General features: G+C 49.2%; 1 protein-coding gene across 1 annotated transcript in view; it reads right to left on the reverse strand.

The window, feature by feature from the left end:
• Positions 1-16,599: 16,599 nt before the first annotated feature.
• SLCO1C1 (solute carrier organic anion transporter family member 1C1) overlaps positions 16,600-17,395 on the reverse strand; it is a 245,412-nt gene continuing 244,616 nt past the window's right edge. Inside the window, exon 15 of the mRNA XM_073562346.1 lies at positions 16,600-17,067. Coding sequence (XP_073418447.1) covers positions 16,878-17,067 — 190 coding nt within the window. The 3' untranslated portion in view covers positions 16,600-16,877. The remainder of the gene's footprint in view (positions 17,068-17,395) is intronic.

Genomic DNA, 17,395 nt, shown 5'->3' on the forward strand with positions numbered 1-17,395 from the left:
TTCATAAAGGCTCGGGAAAATGCTCTGGCCGGGGTTTAGGACTCTGGACGCTGCTGGGCTCACTACTTCGGGCTGTGGGGGCATTCCCCCCCCCGCTGGAGCACCTCCAGTTCATGGGCCCTCTGCGCCTGGCACTCGGCTCTCTTAGCCTCTCTTTCGACTCTCTGGGCCTCCCGCTCAGCTTGGGCCTCCTACCGGTATAGCTGGATCAGCCTCACCTGCCCTTCACTATCTTGGGCGGGGAGTTCGTCCAAGGCCGCTTGCAGGTAGGGGTCCAATCTGTCCGGATTGTATGTAGGCCCAGCGCTCAGGAGTGGAGCCTCTGCTGCAGCACCATTGTCACTTAGGGTTAGGGTTAGCGTTCGCTGGGCTCTGGTCGTTTTCCCGTTGCACCAGATCAGTTAGGCTTTGTTTTTGTTCATGGTGTCGATCCGCCACACCCCGCAGAGGGAAATAAGAGCGTCTTTCCTTTGCTGCTTATACCACTCTGCTCCCATCGTAGCCATAGTTGCCAAATTAAAGATAGAAAAGAAAAACAAAGAGAGGGAAGGGAATACTCGCACATACACAAAAATGTCTCTGGACTAATAACCACTGAGTCTGTTCTCCAAAACCTATCATGCAGGATTCCCGCAGGAACCGTGCAGGTCTTTAGTGAGAGGAATGATTGCTCAAATCAGATCACTAATGCTCTAGGATAATCCCACCGCTGCCACCTATATGTGACGAAAGCAGCGCAAAGCACGCCCTGTGCCACCAATATGCCACGATCCCACCACTGACACCAGTATGTCAGCGGACGTAGGGATGCGACGCACTGCCGGCACACGGCTATCATAGGCACAGTGGGGACTTATCTTAGTTATCCCGCCACTGGGACCATGTGACAAAAATATACAGCAAGCTAATCTTGCTCTAACAATTTACCGCAGGGGGCTATTTTGGATGCCCCACCACTGCTAACAACCTCCCAAGAACTGCGGGGATTTATGTATATCCCACTTTCTCAGTTCCACTTTGGAACTCGCAGCTCTCCGGTGCCCCCCTTACCCTCAGGTCAGTCAGGGAACTGCACCTAGGTAATTAGTCGCCAGATGGGCTGCTTGCTGTGCACGGGCAATTAGACTACTGCAGTAAGGGAATTATCAATGCTTTGGCCTCAGCCCCTCATTCAGCATCTAAGACCCTTCCGTACTGCCAACTAGCCCAACCAACCAAATACACGACGCTGCCACCAGCCACGATTCACTTAATCAAACTGTGATGTACAATGTCTGCAAGATATGTTTTCTGTTGCAATGTGCTAACAAATCCTCCATCCTAGGACATTGTAAACTGTCAGTAGTAGGAATTCCTTCCCCCCAGGTTTTATCAACCCTGCCACTTCCTCTGGAAGAGCAGGAATGTTAATTAGCTAGACCATCTTCCTCACACCATTTGGCTTCTCTCAGCTGAAAGAGAAAAATGCGGGAAAAAGGTCTTTGTTTGAAATAAAACTTTAAGAGCCTGCCCTGCGAAAACCATACCAAGTAGAGATATGAAAATCATATTTTTGTAACCTGAGCGGTCCCAGCTTCGAGACCGCGTATGTTTCGAAGTTCTACCCTGTCCAGAACATGAGATATGATTTGCACCCAAATGGATGGTCATATCGCATAGATGTTTGATGTTTTCTTGATAGGCTCATTACGCTGGGAAACATGAAACCACTGATGAGTCCATACCAGCTTCTCCCATAAAGTTATAGCTAATCTAAGTTTTGTAGCCAAAACATAACTTGGATAAGAGGGGTGGGATCAACCCAGAATGCACCTCTCTGTGATGTCACATAGGAAAGTCTATAAGGCATTCCCTGGCAGAACCAGCTCAGAAGAGCTCCAATCCTCGTGCTGACAAGAACTCAGATGAGCGGAGAAGTGCAGCTCCGCCTCCACCCACCTTAGCCGCATGGTCTGCCTAAGGAACAATATGGAACTGTGAGTGTAATCTCTTTGTTTTCTCCACTTTTATTTTATACCTGTACTGTACATATTTTATGTCTCAATTTTATAGCAACTTTTATCTGTAATCACTGTCCTCTTTCGGAAAATAAATGAAATAATTATTTAGATCTGTCTCTATGCTCTAAGACTCGAACTATACGCCTTTGATAGATAATCGCTACTAATTCAAGGGGTGCCACGGACCCTCTTAATTTAACACTGTGAATTAAGTAACCGTGACTGGTGGCAGCGCGATGTGTACGGCTATTACGGCTTGCTGGCAGTACAGAAGGGTCTTATATTGCTGAATAAGGGTCTGCGGCCACAGCATTGATAATTCCCTTACTGCAGAAGCCTAATTGCCGGTTCACAACAGGCAGCCCGTCCGGCGACCAATTATCCTAGGTGCAGTTCCTTGACTGACCTGAGGGTAAGGGGGGCGCCGGAGAGCTGCGAGTTCCAAGGTGGAACTGGGAAAGTGGGATATACACAAATCCCCGCAGTACTTGGAAGATTGATAGCAGTGGTGGGGCATCCAAATTAAACTCCCCCTGCGGCAAATTGTAGAGCGAGATTAGCTTGCTGGATATTTTTGTCACATGGTGCCAGTGGTGGGATAACTAAGATAAGCCCCACTGCGCCTGTGATAGCCGTGTGCCGGCATTGTGTCACGTCCCTCCGTCCGCTGATACACCGGTGTCAGTGGTGGGATTGTGACATAGTGGTGACACAGGGTCCGCTGTCCGTCGCGTTTTGGTGGCAGCGGGACCCCCGTTAGTCGTCGCCCGTAAGTGGACGAACGGCCGTGGGCTGTTCGTCACACAAACAATTAATCAAGAGGGTCCGTGGCAAACCCCCAAATTAGTAGCGATTATCTGAAAAAGGCACATAGTTCGTTTCTTAGAGCATGAAGACAAACTGATAATTTTTTCATTTATTCCCAAAATACGGGCAGTGATTACATAGGTAAAAGTTGTTACAAAGTTGAGACAGTAAATACTGTATGTACAATGCAAATATCAAAATAACAAGGATTAAAACAAAGAGTAACACTTACATGTGCTTAGTTGGTATTAGGCAGACCATGTGGCTGGGGGATGGGCAGCAACCAGACATCCCAAGACATCTGCACGTCTTGTCAGCATCAAATCTCCAGCTTAACTGAAGCACTGTAAGGGAGGGGTACCTTATAGCCTAGGGTCGGTTACATCACAAAAGGGGCAGTCTGCAGAAGTTCAGCCCCCCTTTCTCCAAGTTGCCATTTAAATAAGAAATTTATAATAACCATATCTTAACGAGGGAGGCTCGTATAAACTCACCGAGGGCCTCATTTGTTGTAGTTTATCGAATACAATAAAACAACATCACACATGCCATAATTAAGACACTCCATTTGGGAGCAATCCATATGTCAGTTTCTGGAGGGGTCAGAGCCGTGAAAATTAGAGGTTAGACAAGCTGGTTTCGTGCCTTTCGCAGAAATGTGATTATTATATCTCTGCAGTGTATGGTTTTTGCAATATGACTTGTTTTAATACTTCCCATAGCTGAATTCAAGCCCCTGGTTTTAAGAACAAAAGACACGCTCTCCACTCAGCTTAATTAACATTCCTAGCTGTGGAGAGGAGCCAAATGCTTGTAGAGGAAGTGTCCTATTACCAATGTGGACACAGAGCTGTTAAAGAGGAAGGAAGGGGGAATGCTGCAGCTATGTGACAAGATTTTCTCAATAGAGTGAAATGGGAGATTCTAGAATGTTCCAGAAACATCATACTTTACTTAACATTTTACATTACAGGGGGTGGCCCTAACCCAACGGACCGCAGGACAGACGAGGCCCCGGGGGTACCGATTGGACGACGACCTCGGGCAGGTGAAGCGCTGGCGGTAGATTGGTCTAGGACAGCCCCAGTGAAAGATCCGCGAGGGATGTTACTTTGACTGGAAGGAAGGTGCAGGTACCCGGGCCTGGAGACGGTGAACTGTAAAGAGACTGCGGTGCGTGGTTGTGGTCGTGAGGGAGACGACGAATAAATCCGGAACTGTTACAACTGAACTCTGCCTCCGCCTCGTCCTTGCATCGCCTGGTGTCTGTGTCATCCGGGACGTGGTAAGCAGTGGACCACCCCCCAATCCGGCCCCCTACCACAGTGACATCTACAACAGACTGCAGTGACATGTGTGTCGTAAGCAGTGCCTTCCCGCCTCCCACCAATCCCGCAATAACCAAACACCGGCAGGCCTGGATGGGTTGAACAGATCGGTCACAGTTTATTAATAAGCAGAGAGAGGCAAGTACAAATCGCAATGGACTCACAGCTGGAAGTCCCATCACTGACCGCTGGGCAAGGAGCAGATGAGCGGTTACGTACCTTGCCCCCCCTCTACTCTACTGCTGTGACGTAGTAACAACAACAATAATGATGTTTTTAATTTTTTTTTTATTAACAATAGTAGCGCAGCATATTCACGGGTATACAGTGGAGGGAGGGTGGGACAACAGCTTCCAAGGGTCAGCCAGGGAGAAACAGGAAGGCACTGACCCCGGGCACCTGAATTTAACCCCTGAGGGTGTGGCCGGACGCCCCTTCCTCTTTCTTCCCGTTGGTCAGTTGGGCGTCCCAATTAAGGCATCACCTGGGGGAGTAGCAGGAGGGGGGAGGCACTGCACAGAGTTTCCTTCTAGCTTTCTCCTGGGGACTCTGCAGTCAGAGACGCATTCCATATACAGTGCTGTGCCTGCCAGACTGCAGAGACCGTGTGACGTAACCAGCGCCTTCCCTCCCACCAATACCGTAATAAAAAACACCGCCAGGCCTGGATGGGTTGAACAGGTTGGTCACAATTTATTAATTTGATAAGTAGGGAGAGGCAAGTACAATTCGCAACAGACTCATCGCTGAAGGCCCCGTCAGTGACCGCTGGGCAAGCAAGCCGATGAGCGGTTACGAACCTTTGCCCCCCTCTACACCACCGCCACGGAGGATCATGTGTAAGACCTACACAGGACTCCGACCCCCACACAACATCATTAGGGCCTGTTCAACTCCATCCTGCAAATCGGACAAACATATGTGGAGCCCGATGTCCGTGAAATTAACGCCGTCCGGTCTCAGTAAATCTGAGTTATCTCCTTCTAGCTCGTGGTGGCGAACCACGATGCCATAGTTTTCTTTCACAAATTTCGTCATCTTCGTGTTTATGCTTTTTCTTGATTTGTCGATGGCTTTTGCATCCTTAGCTCCATGCCAGACTGCTCGTGGTATCATCTCCGACCACACCACCACCATATCCGATAATAAGCAGGCAAAGCGCTCTATGTCCGTTGACATTACTGTGTAGAGCTCGGCACCTTTCTGTTTGCCCAAATCGTTACCGCCGGCGTGCAGCACCAGTATCACTGGCCCTTTGGCCCTCTTAGCGATGTCAGCCATCTCCGAGAAGATCTGATGCCACCGGAGCCCTCTGATGCCTCTCCAGTTGACCTCCATTTTCGAGAAGCCGAAATTTTTTCCGCCCAGGCGCAGTTTGGCCCTTTTGCACTCCCAATAGACAAAAGAATGTCCCACTACCCAAACTGTGGGCTTACAGCCATCTGTAAGAGACAAGATGTGTTAGAGCAGGTCCGGTCTTATATATCTGGCAAAACATGCGGATTTCCAACGACCCATTCTCTGTACTTCGACTTCCGATACGCCGGCCCTAGCTGCTTCAGTGGCCACCCCTATTCGGAAGAAATGCGTCCCATATTCCTTTGGGTTAACGCTGAATGCCTCTAAGCACTGTTTAAAGATTGCGTGAAACTGATATTTAGTAAGCGGGGACCCGTCGGTGTGTGAAAGAATCTACTGTCGTGACTTATAACCGTATAGCGTCTGACTATTCTCACTGGGCATACAGGGCCGTCTGACACCTCGACCAAGACCCACGTCTCTGTACCGGAGGGATCGCATTTAGATTTCTGCACCCTAATGCGCAGCGCGTCGCTGCATATGACGAGATCTTTGTTGATTAACCCGCCTACCGATGCTGTTTTTGACTGCGGCACCAGTTCACTAATGCGTAGTGCCCCGTAGAATGCGATTGTGAATGCTGTAGATATTAGGGTTGACTCGTAATGTGACTTGCACAATGATTAAGAAATTGCAATAATATCATGTAACAGACTTAAAGAAACGGGGCGACGACATTCCTGACTAGGTTGAAACCTTTTCCAGATTTTGACGGCTTGCTTGATGAAAAAATATTTAGTTACGTCCACCCATTCCATTAGCTGAAAAACAAAGGCTATTCCCGATAAATGCCATTGCGCCAATGTACCTGACGCTCCTCTACACTTGAGCCGATTCAAGAGTTCTACCACCACGTTGCATCTCGCCCGATCACATGTATCGACTGGTCTTCCTTTAATTAGCGAGCACCATTCTTCCCATGCCTTACCATAAACTTGCCAGCAGGTGGCCGGTGTCACTGACGCGCGGATTAAGGGCGTCAGTGATTGGCCCCAAAGGGAGGGAGGACACTGTAGGCCCGATGACTGTGTGTTGGGGAGGAAGACTTTGAAGGCCTGCCAGTCGGAAGATAACAAAGAGTTAACAATCTTATCCTCTACAATTGACGTAACTCTGGCACTGCACCAGATGTTGTGTTTTAGGCATAATAGTGCTAGGCGGAGCCACAACGCGAGAACGGGTGGGGAACAAGAGGACATGCCGTTTAAGCTTTTTGCGGTTCCTGGGTGTTTGGTGAAAAATCTGATGTTCGCATTTTTTAATTGGGTACCCCAAAGCTCGACTGATGTTACTATCAAAAAAATTTCTACCAGTGCTGGGTTGCGGCCCCAGGTAGCTGTGGTCCATAAGTCTCGCCAGCTGCCTTTACATCATTGGTCCTTGTAGATTGCGACAAAACTGTCTGTGATAGTTCCACCCAAAACTAGGCCTAAAGCTTTGCTTGGCTTCTCTTGCACCATGACGCATGTATACCCATTGTAGGATTCTAAGAATGTTCTCCAGACCAACAAATCCTCCTTCAGGGAGCGGTTAAGTCTAATTCTGTGGCCCGGCTGGGCAATGCTCTTCGTTGCTAGCGATAATCGGCGTCAAAAAGCTCTGCCCACTGGCATTACGCGGCAAGCAAAGTTGGGCAAACATAGCCATGACTGCATCTGCTGTAGGGTGACTTTTTTAGCTTCGTGGAAACTTTCTACCATTTGCAGCGTTTTTTGTAATTTATCTGCCGTAATCGAATAACCGTTGCATTGGTGTCTATTTCGATGCCAAGGAAGGGCAGCACGTTGCACGGGCCGACTGTTTTTTCCTGTGATAGTGGTACTCCAAATTGCCGAGATATAAACTTGAACTTTTGGAAAAGGAAGGAGCAGAGTCTAGATTCCCTGGGTCCGACGAACAAAAAGTCATCGAGGTAGTGGATTGTTGAATTGCTGCCTGTTTTTATATCGCACTACCCAGTCTAGGAAGGTACTGAAAAGCTCGAAATAGTGACAGGAAATGGAGCAGCCCATCGGTAGGCACATGTCGAAATAAAACATCTGGGCCACCTTACAGCCCAACAAATGGAAGCATTCAGGGTGCACGGGCAATAGGCGGAAAGTTGACTATGTCGGATATTGCCAGCGGGGCGCTGGGCCCAGCTGTGCACACGAGTTCGAGTGCTCTGTCAAACAAAGCGGTTCCCGGTGGTGACGGTGAGTCCTCGACATCTTGTGCGGGGTCCTGGGACCAGGATTCAGCATGCAAAGTGAAGTGCAGTCTCCAACACTGCCAGAGCTTAACGTACCCTGACAGAAGTATGCGGGTGAGAAAGGGCACAGTTCTCAGTGAGTCACCCGGTCTTTCTTAGGTGGCATGAGCGCGGTATTTACTGGCCCGGAGCATTTGGCACCTTCAGTTGCGGGAGCCAACGGGCACACGGCAGGTCTCTGGTCACAGTGTCTGTACATGGCCACAGGGACTCTATATCACGGGCCTGCGCTGTCGCGGTGCTCAGAGGACGGAGCACTAAACTTCTCCTGCTGGCGCTGCATATTCCCGCCAAGTCTCTCAGCTTTTTGCGCACTCTGGCCTTTTTAGCTTAGCCACGCCCCCTGCTGTCGAGTGCAAAGGTCAGTTCGGGTTTCAAAGCTGTCCCCCGGACAACAAAGGTGACAGCCCCGACAGTTCTGGACCCAGCGCAAGAGAGGTACCCCTGGTCCGGTCCTTCTTCTCACAGCACACTTATGGGAATTCTGTGTACTCCCGAAGTGTCTAATAAACTGAACCTTAACCCCCAGTAGATTCCCGGTCTCCGCATCTCCTACTCTCAGTATCAGAATGTGTGATAAATACACCACAGTGTTCATTGTATCATCTCCCCGACAGCTCCTGGGATATTATAATGCATGTTATACTATCAGTACCGTGACCATATAAATATCAGGCCTTATGCCCCTGGAGCGGCCAGAAGACCCCACTGTCCAGACAGCTTGGTCATTGTCTCGTGTCCTGTTTCCTTGGTGATAGTCCTCCACACTGTCCATGAATTCCAGCAAAATACAACAAGAAAACACAGAATGACAGATTTGTAAAAATACTCTGCAATAAAAAATGGCAGTAATCAGCAAGTGCTGGATAACAAATACAGGGTATTTAGTCGATACTTTTTTTGCGCAAAAAATGTACATCAAGCTGCTCCACCACGTCAAGGTAACCCCTTTCGAAGCAGTCCCTATCTAATGTAATAAAAAAAAGTATTGACTAAATACCCTGTATTTGTTATCCAGCACTTGCTGATTACTGCCATTTTTTATTGCAGAGTATTTTTACAAATCTGTCATTCTGTGTTTTCTTGTTGTATTTCAGTTAGTGGGTGGTGTGAGCATTGTCTGATCGACTTGTTCACACTTGTGCATGTCACATGTGTGTTTTTAAACCATGAATTCCAGCGCTCGGTCTGGAGCTGAGAAGGATTCTGCTCCACAACCTGGTGAAAACACTTTGAGGATGGCTGGGAATTGTAGTGAAAAGCGGATTTTCTTCTTTACCAGTTCAGTACAGATTCCAGTGAATTCCACCGAGTAATCTCCAAAGATTAACACTTTATGTCCCTTTAGTCTCCAAGGTGTTGAGGATTTTCTGTATCTCTAGGATGTTAGCTTTAGTCCTGATATTTCACTATCACTGGTCTGGGGCCCAGGCTGATGCGGGGATCCTGCTCTGGGGGACCTGCTCTGTGAGCCCTCTCCATGGTGCATTGATGCCCAGGGCCTGTCAATACAAGCTGGCTGAGAGTAATGGATTCTGGAAGGCCAATGTGGGTCGCCCTCGCACACCCAGGGCAGCGGGGTACTCGGTACCGGGCCGTGTCCAGGCGGGAATGTGCCACAGCAGCGGTGACCCGGTCCGTGGCCCTGGGCACCCAATATCAATGGCGGTGATGTTAATGGTGTTAAAGTTTATTAGAATAGTTTGTGACGCCACCCGTGGTGTTTGGCAAGTAAGATGTTGAGCCAACGCTGCATGCAGATCTGCTGGGACTGATGGTGTGGTGCAGCAGAGATGGTGTAGCTCCCCACAGGTGGAGCTGTAGTCCCAGGGCAGTGTAGGTGCAATGGATGAGGAGAGGCGCAGAATGGTATGGAGGCTGGTACCCAGGTGTAGTGGTGCGGGAATAACTGGAGGACACCAGAGTATGGGGGTTCCGAGCTTTACTCACTGATTGCAGTTCACACCACTGCCTGCCTCCGTACTGTGCTCTCCAGGTCAGGGCTCCAGCCAACCTCCAGGCAGTATAGGATTTTCCCCTCCACACTCCGCCAATATGTACCTTCACTGAACGACTCCTCCAATGTGCCTTTAGGTGCGAAGCACTCCAGTACTTAGTTACCCTGGAATGCCTCTCTCTAGGTGTTCCTAGTCTTTACTTGTATGACAGACAGCTATAGCCTGCTTCGGGGACTCCTCTCTGCGTCCCGGCTCTCTATTCAGATGCTGTTGTGTACCAAGTCTATGATGGGAGAAAGGCGTTAGCGGCTCACTACTCCTCCAGTGTCTGTTGCCGGACATAAAGATCCAATCAACCTCGGGGACCGGGCCCCGGCCTTTGCGCTCTCTGGACTGGAAGGGTTCTCTCTCTTTCTTCAACCAGCTTCCCACCGTCCTTCTTTTCTCCTTCGTTCCGATCTGTTCTATCTCTCTTATGGAAGGTTAGGTTATCAATCTTATCAGTCTCTTTCTGTGGTCTTTCTCGTGCCAGCAGACCAGATCACTGGGACTTGTTGCAGCACGTCCCTCAGACACCCATCTTCTCTCTTCTCTCTCCTCTAACCAACTAACCTCTAACTCTCACTCTTCCAACTCTTTTATATCTAACTCCACCCGCCTCCCCAGCACCTCTCGTGTTACAAAGCCAGGGACCACAAAAGGCACCCTATGACCTTTCCAGCATAAAGCATGGATGGGTCCCTGCTGAACTATCCTGTGTGTGGGGTGCAGGTGTTGGAATGTGGAAAGGAGTTCCCAGCCTACCTGGATGGTGGGGCACTACACCTTAGGAGAAGGTGCAGTACCTCTGTGGCGACTGGAGCCTCAGGGGCGCCACAAATGTTCCTCAGATGGTTTCTCCAGGACCTGTTTTCCAGGTCGTCATTTTTATCAATCAGTTAGTTAGTTTATTGGCTTTCTGAAGATCTGCACAGGTTCTCTCCAGTTCTTCCTCCACATTGCTGATTCTACGCTCCAGTTCTTCCTCCACATTGCTGATTCTACTTTCCAGTTCTTCCCCCACATTGCTGATTCTGTGCTCCAGTTCTTCCTCCACATTGCTGATTCTACTCTCCAGTTCTTCCTCCACATTGCTGATTCTACCCTCCAGTTCTTCCTCCACATTGCTGATCCTACTCTCCAGTTCTTCCTCCACATTGCTGATTCTACGCTCCAGTTCTTCCTCCACATTGCTGATTATTCTCTCCAGTTCTTCCTCCACATTGCTGATTCTACTCTCCAGTTTTTCCTCCACATTGCTGATTCTACTCTCCAGTTCCTCCTCCACATTGCTGATTCTACTCTCCAGTTCTTCCTCCACATTGCTGATTCTACGCTCCAGTTCTTCCTCCACATTGCTGATTCTACTTTCCAGTTCTTCCCCCACATTGCTGATTCTGTGCTCCAGTTCTTCCTCCACATTGCTGATTCTACTTTCCAGTTCTTCCTCCACATTGCTGATTCTACTCTTCAGTTCTTCCTCCACATTGCTGATTCTACCCTCCAGTTCTTCCTCCACATTGCTGATTCTACTCTCCAGTTCTTCCTCCACATTGCTGATTCTACGCTCCAGTTCTTCCTCCACATTGCTGATTCTACTCTCCAGTTCTTCCTCCACATTGCTGATTTCTACCCTCCAGTTTTTCCTCCACATTGCTGATTCTACTCTCCAGTTCTTCCCCCACATTGCTGATTCTGTGCTCCAGTTCTTCCTCCACATTGCTGATTCTACTCTCAAGTTCTTCCTCCACATTGCTGATTCTACTTTCCAGTTCTTCCTCCACATTGCTGATTCTACTCTTCAGTTCTTCCTCCACATTGCTGATTCTACCCTCCAGTTCTTCCTCCACATTGCTGATTCTACTCTCCAGTTCTTCCTCCACATTGCTGATTCTACGCTCCAGTTCTTCCTCCACATTGCTGATTATTCTCTCCAGTTCTTCCTCCACATTGCTGATTTCTACCCTCCAGTTTTTCCTCCACATTGCTGATTCTACTCTCCAGTTCCTCCTCCACATTGCTGATTCTACTCTCCAGTTCTTCCTCCACATTGCTGATTCTACGCTCCAGTTGTTCCTCCACATTGCTGATTCTACTTTCCAGTTCTTCCCCACATTGCTGATTCTGTGCTCCAGTTCTTCCTCCACATTGCTGATTCTACTTTCCAGTTCTTCCTCCACATTGCTGATTCTACTCTTCAGTTCTTCCTCCACATTGCTGATTCTACCCTCCAGTTCTTCCTCCACATTGCTGATTCTACTCTCCAGTTCTTCCTCCACATTGCTGATTCTACGCTCCAGTTCTTCCTCCACATTGGTGATTATACTCTCCAGTTCTTCCTCCACATTGCTGATTTCTACCCTCCAGTTTTTCCTCCACATTGCTGATTCTACTCTCCAGTTCTTCCTCCACATTGCTGATTCTACTCTCCAGTTCTTCCTCCACATTGCTGATTCTACGCTCCAGTTCTTCCTCCACATTGCTGATTCTACTCTCCAGTTCTTCCTCCACATTGCTGATTCTACCCTCCAGTTCTTCCTCCACATTGCTGATTCTACGCTCCAGTTCTTGCTCCACATTGCTGATTCTACTCTCCAGTTCTTCCTCCACATTGCTGATTCTACTCTCCAGTTCTTCCGCCACATTGCTGATTCTACTCTCCAGTTCTTCCTCCACATTGCTGATTCTACTCTCCAGTTCTTCCTCCACATTGCTGATTCTACCCTCCAGTTCTTCCCCCACATTGCTGATTCTACGCTCCAGTTCTTCCTCCACATTGCTGATTCTACGCTCCAGTTCTTCCTCCACATTGCTGATTCAACCCTCCAGTTCTCCCTCCACATTGCTGATTCTACTCTCCAGTTCTTCCTCCACATTGCTGATTCTACCCTCCAGTTCTTCCTCCACATTGCTGATTCTACCCTCCAGTTCTTCCTCCACATTGCTGATTCTACCCTCCAGTTCTTCCTCCACATTGCTGATTCTGCGCTCCAGTTCTTCCTCTACATTGCTGATTCTACCCTCCAGTTCTTCCTCCACATTGCTGATTCTACCCTCCAGTTATTCCTCCACATTGCTGATTCTACCCTCCAGTTCTTCCCCCACATTGCTGATTCTACTCTCCAGTTCTTCCTCCACATTGCTGACTCCACTCTCCAGTTTTTCCTCCACATTGCTGACTCTACTCTCCAGTTTTTCCGCCACATTGCTGATTCTACTCTCCAGTTCTTCATCCACATTGCTGATTCTACTCTCCAGTTCTTCCTCCACATTGCTGATTCTACGCCCCAGTTCCTCCACATTGCTGACTCTACTCTCCAGTTCTTCCTCCACATTGCTGACTCTACTCTCCAGTTCTTCCTGCACATTGCTGATTCTACTCTCCAGTTCTTCCTCCACATTGCTGACTCTACTCTCCAGTTTTTCCTCCACATTGCTGATTCTACGCTCCAGTTCTTCCTCCACATTGCTGACTCTATTCTCCAGTTCTTCCTCCACATTGCTGATTCTACTCTCCAGTTCTTCCTCCACATTGCTGAGTCTACTCTCCAGTTTTTTTCCTCCACATTGCTGATTCTACACCCCAGTTCTTCCTCCACATTGCTGACTCCACTCTCCAGTTTTTCCTCCACATTGCTGATTCTACGCCCCAGTTCCTCCACATTGCTGACTCTACTCTCTAGTTTTTCCGCCACATTGCTGATTCTACTCTCCAGTTCTTCCTCCACATTGCTGACTCTACTCTCCAGTTTTTCCTCCACATTGCTGATTCTACTCTCCAGTTCTTTCTCCACATTGCTGATTCTACACCCCAGTTCCTCCACATTGCTGACTCTACTCTCCAGTTCTTCCTCCACATTGCTGATTCTACCCTCCAGTTCTTCCTCCACATTGCTGATTCTACTCTCCAGTTCTTCCTCCACATTGCTGATTCTACTCTCCAGTTCTTCCTCCACATTGCTGATTCTACGCCCCAGTTCCTCCACATTGCTGACTCTACTCTCCAGTTCATCCTCCACATTGCTGACTCTACTCTCCAGTTTTTCCTCCACATTGCTGATTCTACTCTCCAGTTCTTCCTCCACATTGCTGATTCTACTCTCCAGTTCTTCCGCCACATTGCTGATTCTACCCTCCAGTTCTTCCGCCACATTGCTGATTCTACCCTCCAGTTCTTCCGCCACATTGCTGATTCTACCCTCCAGTTCTTCCTCCACATTGCTGATTCTACTCTCCAGTTCTTCCGCCACATTGCTGATTCTACTCTCCAGTTCTTCCTCCACATTGCTGATTCTACTCTCCAGTTCTTCCGCCACATTGCTGATTCTACCCTCCAGTTCTTCCGCCACATTGCTCATTCTACTCTCCAGTTCTTCCTCCACATTGCTGATTCTACTCTCCAGTTCTTCCTCCACATTGCTGATTCTACTCTCCAGTTCTTCCTCCACATTGCTGATTCTACTCTCCAGTTCTTCCTCCACATTGCTGATTCTACTCTCCAGTTCATCCTCCACATTGCTGATTCTACTCTCCAGTTCTTCCTCCACATTGCTGATTCTACTCTCTAGTTCTTCCTCCACATTGCTGATTCTATCTTCAGGTTTATCCAGTCTCTCACTTTGATGTGCTCACCTTCATCTCTTCAGTGTAATGGTGACTGTGGATTCCAGAGATTGTTGTATCTCTGGAACAAGCAATTTGGCCACTTCAGCTGCCAATGTTTTCCAAGTTGCGTATACCTCCCCCTCTCCTACTTCTTCTTGCTGAAGATTTAATGTTCTTCTTGCCTTTTGATATGTCCGGCGCCATCTTGCCTCGTGGGGAGCTTCTCTGAGGTAATGGTGTGGTCCTGCAGGGGTCCTGTCCCTTAAGAGAAACCTCTCCTTACACTATTGGGAGGGCTTCTGGTAGTTTGTCTCAGTTTTTTCCTAAAATTGATTTGACAAGAAGATGTGTAGATACGTACATGTGCAAAAAGCTTTCAGTGGACAGTGAGGCCAAAAGTCAGGTGGACACTGAGGGAGACAGTGAAGTGGACAGTAAGGTGGACAGTGAGATGGACTGTGAGGCAGATAGTAAGGAGGACACTGAGGGAGACAGTGAGGTGACCAGTGAAATGGAGAATGTGGCAGCCAGTGAGAGAAAAAGTGAGGGGGACAGTGAGTTGGACACTGAGGGAGACAGTGAGGTGACCAGTGAAGGGGACAGTAAGGCTGACACTGAGGGAGACAGTGAAGCAGACAGTAAGGTGGAAAGTGAGATGGACAGTGAGGCAGATAGAAAGGTGGACACTGAGGGAGACACTGAGGGAAACAGTAAGGCGGACACTGAGGGATACAGTAAGGCGGACACTGAGGGATACAGTAAGGCGGACACTGAGGGATACAGTAAGGCGGCCAGTGAAGGAGACAGTTGCAGGTAAACATCTAGGTTTTGAGTAATTTTCTTTTCTATTAAAAAAAAGAATTGTTTCTCTCTTCACACAAAGGATTACACAAGAAATGCAAAGCCCCCGTCTTCGTTTGTGACCAGCAGCGTCTCTGACTCTGATGTCAGTTGTTTTCTGTGTCTTGCTGCTGCTTTCTAGTGCATTAAGAGAAAAGAAAGATGTGTAACTGTAATACAAGTGCAGCGCTCCCATCACTGACCATTGCTGGGTCCGGCACTCTCCTATCTCTCCTGTATTATTCCCAGACTACTACTCTCATCTTCTTCTGAGCTTGTCCAATACTCCAGAGCTTTCTCTTCCGACCTCTTGCTGAGCTGTCGTCCTCTCTCTGTCCCGAGAATCACAAATTATTCACATTCCCCATGTTATTGGCACAAAGTGGATCTGCTCGTCTGAAATCCAGAATGACAGACAGGGTCTCCGTCTGACTGCGGAGCGAGATGTCAGAGCGCTGAGACGATAAATCAGAGCTGATTATCGGACCTGATAGTTCTGCGGTGTGATAAACAGTCTGTACACTTGAGATGATAATCAGGAGCTCAGCGATGGCGGCCGCGGGGTCGGAGAGCAGCTCCGGTGCCAGGTGTGCGGCACTCTGGACTCGTGTCACTGTGTGCTTATGATAGTGCGGCACGTGGCGGTGAGAGGTCGGCACATCGCGGGGACAGGTCGCCAGGTTGCACCTTGTTTCCTTAGCTGACAGAATCATTTAAAGTGGCAGAACGTCCCAGACAGGGGGGACACTGGTAATTGTGCCCCCCTAGTGTTAGTGGGGTCGGCACAAGTGCTCTGCAGGCAGGGAGAGAGGGCGATTATGTGACCATGAGGAACGACGCTCTGCACCTGAGATCTCAGCAGTCACCAGACATTGGAGGTGGTCGGTAACCATGGAGATGCATACAACCTTCCTGAAGCTGTAGACACAGAACTGGTGGACATGTAAAGGGCTTTCACTGACACTCGGGATTCCGGCGCCCGGCGTGTACTGATTCTGGGATAATTTTTCTTTCTCTTCTGCGCCCCTCCATTCTAAAGGTTATCCCCTCCTGCAATTAAGGTGCAACTTTTCCTTGGGGGGTGTGATGATATTATGGGTGATGTTATTATTAAGGGGGTGATACTATTATGGGGTGATGTTATGGGGGTGATGTTCTTATGGGGGTGAAGTTATAGGGGGGGTGACGTGTGTAGTCGGGGGTCTCTCCCTCGGCACACCTGGTCCTCGGTGTTCGCTTCCAGTACTTGGTTACTGTTCACACTGTCAGAGCCGGGGCATTAACTCTTCGCTGCGGTGACGGATACATTACTGGTTGTTCTTGCCATGGAGACGTCACAATTATTGGAAATTCTACAATTATTTTATTTAAAAAAAAAAAAGTAAAAAATGTCAGAAGATCCGAGGCCCGGAGAGGAGGCTGCCAGGGGACTATCCTTCCATCTGATCCTGGGAGAGCTGGGTGGATGCACCTGCAATCCCAGATGTATCCAGCAGGGAATGTGGCGCCCTCGGGTCTGTACAGGTGACTGGTGGCAGAACAGATGGGAGTGGAGTGGGGGTACAGGCACCCAGCTTGCCCAGAGTCCTACATGACACCAGCTTAGTATAAGTGGCCTGGTACTGACACTGGGGTCCTCGTCTACAGGTATCGAGTCATTAATCGGAGGGTATACCGGAGGCCGGTGGCACTAGAGGCGGGTTTCCTGGAACCGGTACCCGCAGCGCAGCAGGCTGGAGGGCAGCGCGGAGCTCTTGCAGCCGTTGCACGGAGAGCTGTTCCCTCTGGTCGGACATCGCTTCTTCAGTATGTAGAGCACAGCGGAGCTCAGGCCGAGGAAGACGGCGCCCAGGGCCAGCGTCATCCCCAGGTAGATGGACCTGTGGGGAGACCGCACACATCAGCCACCGGCGGAGCAGAAGTAACCCCCTATGTCTGTCAGCAGGACCCCCTGTGTCTGTCAGCAGGACCCCCTGTGTCTGCCAGCAGGACCCTCCGTGTCTCTCAGCAGGACCCTCCGTGTCTATCAGCAGGACCCTCCGTGTCTGTCAGCAGGACCCTCCGTGTCTGTCAGCAGGTCCCCCTTGTGTCTGTCAGCAGGTCCCCCCTGTGTCTGTCAGCAGGACCCCCTGTGTCTGTCAGCAGGACCCCCTGTGTCTGTCAGCAGGACCCTGCTTGTCTGTCAGCAGGTCGACCCCCGTGTCTGTC

Source organism: Dendrobates tinctorius, unplaced genomic scaffold (assembly GCF_039654945.1).
Source record: "Dendrobates tinctorius isolate UK_male_01 unplaced genomic scaffold, ASM3965494v1 ptg000348l, whole genome shotgun sequence".
Lineage (NCBI taxonomy): Eukaryota > Metazoa > Chordata > Amphibia > Anura > Dendrobatidae > Dendrobates > Dendrobates tinctorius.